The 7,150-nt window shown below is 33.8% G+C and overlaps 1 protein-coding gene across 1 annotated transcript; it reads right to left on the reverse strand.

The window, feature by feature from the left end:
- Positions 1-3,811: 3,811 nt before the first annotated feature.
- LOC142618842 (cyclin-D4-2-like) lies at positions 3,812-6,613 on the reverse strand. Its single transcript, XM_075791875.1, has 6 exons — positions 5,921-6,613; positions 5,273-5,359; positions 5,070-5,168; positions 4,783-4,984; positions 4,552-4,676; positions 3,812-4,370 (listed from the first exon to the last, which is right to left on the reverse strand). Exons 1-6 carry the CDS (start codon positions 6,257-6,259, stop codon positions 4,146-4,148), a joined length of 1,077 nt encoding a protein of 358 aa, XP_075647990.1. The 5' UTR covers positions 6,260-6,613; the 3' UTR covers positions 3,812-4,145.
- Between the last annotated feature and the right edge of the window lie 537 nt (positions 6,614-7,150).

Here is a 7,150-nt window from a genome sequence, read left to right on the forward strand (position 1 = left end):
CTAATCAAAGGCATCTAATGTTACTAAGCTATTCCTTGGGTGATTACATAATTTTTTGTTAGCCAGCCTATGTGTCGAAAATGAATCTGATTTTTTCTTTTGGATAGTAAAAGCTTAATTAGGAGAGAATCTGAAATTTCTTGCACTGCTGTTGTTGTATTGTATCAGATTCAAGAGGTTTTTTTTATTTTTATTTTTTAAATTTATAATAATTATTATTATTACAAAATCTGCCAGTTTCTCATTCCTGCTTAATTAGAGATTTTTCCAGAAGAATTATAATGAGATATGTCTTTAAGGGTGCTGGCGTGTTGCGGATCTCTTACATTGGGTTCAATTTTTGGCTGTCTAGATATATCTATGACATCCTAAGCATTTTAATAATACTTGAACTTGATATAGATTGTGCCAATTTGATGTTCTTTTAATTTCTATGCTAGCATAACTTGTAGTGTCAATATCATTTTGATGCTCTTTTTTACAGTAGAACCCACCAGAGATGCTAATGACTCATTCCATACGTATTTACATGCTTAATCACCAATATGTCCTAATTGCCAGAGATTTAGAACAGGGTTTGAATTTTGACTACTATTAACATTGCTTTCATTGTTTTGGGAGAAGCATTTTGAAACTTTCCAATAGTAAATGACTCAACTTTGATCATAACAGATTGAAATTTTGTATAGCTGTTGGATTTTGAGCTGATTAGTTGTTTGCTTTTCCCTTTCTGGATTGGATACAGAAATTCAATATGTGAAGAAAAATTGTACCAGTTAAGTCATTTCACAGCCCTATGTTTCAGCAAAGTACATTTGTAGAATATCATCTTCCAGTTTAAGGAATTATATAATTTTAGCATTTGCCTAACATCCTTAGAGTGAAAGCCATATCAAGTGTCCATTTTGTTTCATGTATTATAGTAGCATCAATGAAATTTTATATTTTTAGGCAACTGGAAAGGATGTGCCAATGTGGCAAGCAGTCTCTTCTTTGGGCAGAGTAGTTCAGGACTGGTCAATGAACTACCCTTCTATGAAAAGAAGCAACTGGTGTCAATCAGAATCGAGGTACAATATTGCCGTTTTAAAACAATTCTTCTTCCAGCTGTGTGGTACTCTCTCTCTCTCTCTCTCTCTCTCTCTCTCTCTCTCTATATATATATATATATATATATGTATGTATGTATGTATATGTGTGAAGAACTTTATGGTACACATTTTTTTTCTTGCATGCACTATACCTATTTAATCTTAACCGTTTAACATGGAATATTTATTTATTTAATATATATATTTTTACAATAAATGAATGATTAGGGACTGTAAAATATATATATACACGCATACACGTATTTTTGCTGAAATGGTACTTGTATTCTGAGATGTAAAAAAAATACGTCTCATATGTGTTGCAATGTCTTAGCAACACTGCAACAGCACTCTTTCATAAGAAATAGAACAAGAAACCAGTTTTGGTTGTCTTCTGACCCATTACCACCATTATTTCCCTCACTAGGAGTATTGGCCTGGTTTCCCTCAAAGAAATTTTTTTTGATTATTTGTTTTAATATACAAACAGTTAGGGAAATATCAAAATCTTGTGACCAATCAATGTAAGCAGTTGCATATCACCATCTTCCTAGCTTGGTAAAATGGGAATAAACAAATTTACTTTAGGTTGGATGAACTTTCTAGGACCTCATCAGACGTGTTACAGCTTTTACTAAAATAATAAGCTATATGCTCAAACTGACATTCTGAGCTTGGAATTTAAGGCCTGGGCGATTTACAGTTTCAAGGCTCTTGTCTTCTGTTTCATTTGTTTGTCCACTTTTTCAACAATGGCCAGGATGCTCCACTAATGTGACTCGAAAGGCTTTTACTTTAAATGTAACTGTTAGCCATTTGTTTAACTGGTGTCAGTTTCTTGTGTCATGGTTCATACCACTGGACTATATATATATATATATGATTCGTTTAATTAGATCACTTGATCTACCCAAATTAAAATTGAGGAACCGTAATAATTATTTTTTCCTTTAAAAAGAAGAAAAAAGAAAAAAGAAATGGAACTGGAATATCTGCAGGATTTATAGCTCATTTGTATATGTATAATCATAATTTTAAGAGAAATGTTATGTCCATAGTGATTTCACAATAAATTTTAAGTGGTGGGTTGTTATTAGTTGTTATGGGTAGAAAAAAGTAATTTAAATTGTAGATTCAAATTAGAACCAATAACAACTTATCACTTATGATTTGTTGTGAAAATATTGTAAATTTAACACTCATTTAATTAAAACACCATGCTTAAAACAAGGTTAAAAGCTCATTGTTAAAAGAATCTATAAAGGTTGCATTTTGATACTTGACGTTGGATTTGGATTTAAATTTTTAAGTGATGGATTTGAAATGCTTTAATTCCAAATCCATAAATATTTAAGTATGTCATATAGATTTCTAAAATTTTATGGGTTTACAAGTTATTCAAATTAAAGGATTTTAAAATTCTTGGTGGATTTGTCAAATTCAAATCCTTAATTCTTTGTAAACTATCCAAACAAGGTATTTGAATCCTATCCAAATTAACCAAATACTATCCTTGGCAATAATTTGGCACATACTGGTTCTTGGCTGGCTTGTGAGTTAATGGACATACGGATGTATGTTTTCTGCTAGTAATTACCAAACTCGAAGGACTTCATAACATAACCAATCTAGTGTGGTCCACGGTTCACAGGGGACAGTCCTTAGCCAGTACCTTTTGAAGCTATCGTTCATGGTGCCATGGGAAGATTGGCTGTTTAGGTGTTTACTATAACTATGACCTCCGGAATATGCCCTGGATATTAGATAGGACCGCATAGCTACTCTTCGAAAAGCAACGTTATAACAAAATGATAATCACTTTTGATTTCACAACCTAATTTCAAATTAGGCTCCTCAAAAAAAAAAAATCAAATCAAATCAAATTAGGCCATGTTTTAAGATTGATCCACAGTATGCTTTCCATTATAGCCCACGAGGCACCCATTAATTACGTTCATTGCTATTCCCCAGCTAGTCAGGCATTTATTAGTTCACATACAGACAGAAAATTAATATGCTTTTTAAAAATCACAATTATATTTTAGATTACATGATACGCCAGTGCAATTAGTGCTCTAATTATACTTCTTGCACCCCGTTTTTAAGAGATTAGGGAATCATGTCTGAGAGTTGGTCAGGCTTTTTTTTTTTTTTTTTTACTTGGGCATGGAATGCCTCTGATTTCTTTCAACTTAGACCGACTATATTTTAATTTTTCAGAATAAACAGACCATTGCTACTTCTGAAACATTTAATTGACGGGCCCCTTTTAGTTGCATTAAAATATTACTATTGATCATATGATCATATCATATAATAGATAAGTTAAAGTCCGTAGAAGCAACAACACTTCTATTATATTATATTAATTTTCAGGGGTTGTTAGGCATGAATTATTATATTGCATTCCCAAAGTCTCATATGGGTCACAGCAGGTTATCTTCTAAGCACTAAAGCAGCAAACCCCACAGTCTAACCAAATGTTGGTCAAACAAATAGTTGCTGACATGGTTCTGAATAAAGTAAAGGATCAACTCGTGAGACTAAATTAATAAAAAATAACAAAGTAGTAATTAACAAAAATAATACTCCTTTGTAAAACAATTCTCGCAAATATATATTAGAAACTTTTTTTGTATCTCTTTTTTTAAAAAAGAAGAAAAAAAACAAAAAACCAATGAAACTCCAAACCTACACAAACTATCTCTCAAAACACAACCTTTTTTTTTTTTTTTTGCTTTTATATTTTTTGTAATCTCAGTCTCTCTACCGTCTCTAGCCGTTAAGAAGTCTAATATTTAACAGCTTCTGACTGTTTTCATGCTACAGGCACGATGCTAATTCCTTTACTCAATCCTCCATTCCATGGCTTTAACTTATTCAAAGTGTTCCTCTTTCCTTATCCTTTTCAATCCTTCCTTTTATCTGCATACTTTGTCAGTATCTTTATAAGGGGCACCTTCATAACACGTTCAACTAATAAAGCTCTAATGAAGGAGAATCAAGCATATTTGTTCTGGGTGAGAAGTGAAAATCCCACATTCCATGACACTTTTATAGCTCCACTTCAAAGGTTCTGTTTAGCTTCCTCCTTTTAGAATCTGGACTATTATCTGAAAAATTTGCACATGACCCATCACTTTTATAGCTCAAGCATGCGGCATCTAACACCCCAATTGGGCTTTGTGGTACAGATGGGACTGAAGCAGTGGTATCTTTAAAAGACACACCAATTAGTGATAAATCCCTGATCAGATTAACACACTTAAGCACTCTCTCCTGCAACAACCAAGAAAAAAAAAAAAAAAAAAAAAAAAAAAAAAAAAAGGAAGGGGGGATCAGTTAAAAATTGTCTTGGTTCAATCAAATTTGCGAGTAGTCAGCTAAAGTTGACAAGAGCAAAAGCAAAGTCATCATGAATGTCCCATTTTTTTATTCTTAGACTACCAATTATATGTACCTTTTCTACATGTTGAATGAGAACAGATGTTGCTGCCTCAATGTCTATTATTTGGGTCTCCCCTGTAACAACTATTGCCACAGCTGCTGCAACCTCTGAAGCCCTGAATTCCAAGAATTCAATTCCTGCATTGAATTCCCACCCACCAAAAACATCAAAATCATCAGTCTTTCTCTATCATAATTAATACCACCACAGAGAAATTCTCACACTACATTCCGTATGTGTTACCTTTAATTGTGCCCAATATGAGTTGGATTGATCTTAAAATGGATGTACCAAGTGGGAATTGATCACCATTGATCTTGTAAAGGAAGTAATCTAAGAATGAGAAAGGGGTAACCGCTTGCATTCTCCACCTCAAAGTACTCAAAACAAGAAGCTCCATCCTTTGTATTGTTCTTGCCTCAAACACAAATTTTGCATCACCCACCTGTTTAAGAGGTTTATGATCATCACGAAAACAATACAAAGGAACACTAAGCACTATGCAGATGGTAATTAAGATTGATTGTAACCTGCAAATCTAGAGATAGAGGAACTTCAGTCTCTTCCATTTTGGCAGCAAGAGATAAACATGCCACAGCCAACAATTGCATTGTCCAAGCTTTGTTCTTCTGCAAATGTGCATGCAGCATTTATGCAATCAGAGATGGACTTCAAAAACAGTTTATATAAAATGTTACTACCAAAAGAAAAGCCGATTCATTTTTCAACTTACAGGAAATTCATAAGCAGAAAGGAACCGATCCAAGTAGCTTATAGCTAAATATGCACATAGAGGTCCAAAATTGAAATGGGCATGAACCTGTTACACCATTATGACCATTAGCCGCGAGTGTCAACCAATGCCAACCAAATGAAATTAATCAAACAGTTCTTCAGCGGTAGCTAAACAAGGGAATAAAATTTTAAATCAAAACAAAGGCATGCAAAAAAGCAAGAAAGTAAAACATAGTAACGCCACCGATAACCAATGCCACTTCAGATCGTGTTAGGCATTTTGGGATTCTTCTAAATCCAGAATCAATGTCTCACTTAACCACCTCAAGTTACCCATATACTATCATCACTTTTTTATTATAGATTCGATGCAGTTTGAAATACCTATTAATGTTCGGTCTATGATGAATGTTCTTTATACCAAAATCATCAGAAATTTAATGACACTAATAAAGATATCGTAAAGGTAGCAACTTGTTTGCATAAGCCCAATTCCACAGTAACCCTTATCTCCCAAAGGTAAAGATCCGAATTATTAAGAAGTAGGAAACAGTAAAACACACAATACGCATCTCAGAAACACACATGGACGTATAAAGCATAAACCCTTTCATTCACACAAGCAAAAAGCCAAACAAAAACCCACCTTTCCAATCCAATCAACAGCTTGTTTTCTAGCCCCCAAGTCCAAATCACCGCCTAGCAGTTTTTTCAAGTAATCACCGCCAGGCAAATACTGGCATTCCTTTTCAACCATCAAAGCCAAACACTCATCACTCTGCAATGGCACCCCATCACTACCACCGCCGCCACCACCACCGCCACCACCACCAAAGCCACGGTCTTGATTACGGTTCCGATGACCCAGATGATGCCACGTGGCCTCAAACTCCTCCACCACAACCCCATAATCGTTATCATCGAATATACTATTGTCCTCCCCACAAAGAAGGCTTGAAACCGCGTAGTCAAAACTGGGTGCCATTACCACCAACGACCAAAACAAAACACAAAACACAAAAAAACTCTCTTTCTCTATCAAAAACAAGTTTCAACAAACGAGAAAAGGAAAAAAAAAACTTGGGTTTTCAGTTTTTGATAGTGTTTTAGATGAAATAGTAGAGATTTCTCATCAAAGAATCAAACAAAAACAGGAATGATATAAGGAAAAATAACACATAAAATTTGTTTATGAAGTGAAGCAGACTGTTATGTCTCTCTCTTCACTCAACCCCTTCCTCTCTTTCTCTCTCAAAAGACTGCTGCTTGAGAGGGGCTTTTATGAAGGAGATGGAATGAGAGAGAGAGAGAGAGAGAGAGAGAGAGAGATTGATTTGAGCGTGAGAGGAGTGAGAGATTCATAGGGGTATTTACAGGATTTTGATAAGTGTGTGTCTCAGTGTCTTGTCTGTAAAGTGCCAATGAAATCAAAGGATGTAATGGTAATATCACCTTTTTGGTTTATTACGTCGTTAATAATAAAGTGTAGTAGTACGTGAAAACTAACATCAATGGTAAAATCTATTTTTAGATATTTTACGTGGCGAAAAATCAAATTCATTAATAATTTTGTAACATTGTTTTTTTTTTTTTTAACTTCCTAGTTTTATATTCTTCCCTATTTAAGTCCTTACCTAAATATTTTACCACCAAAAAAAAAAAATGTAAGTTAAACCAAATCCTTATATCAAATTCGTTGAATATATTCATCAAAATAAAAATTACGGTCGTTGAATCTGATTTAATATTAGGATATAATTTGTGTTTGATTTGTTCTAATCAACTTCACAATCCGTAATCAAATACTTATTTTGGTCCAAAAATATCAACTATATACTTTAATACTAGCTCATAATTCATTTTATTTTTGGTGGAC

Source organism: Castanea sativa, chromosome 12, assembly GCF_040712315.1.
Source record: "Castanea sativa cultivar Marrone di Chiusa Pesio chromosome 12, ASM4071231v1".
In the NCBI taxonomy this organism is placed as follows: domain Eukaryota; kingdom Viridiplantae; phylum Streptophyta; class Magnoliopsida; order Fagales; family Fagaceae; genus Castanea; species Castanea sativa.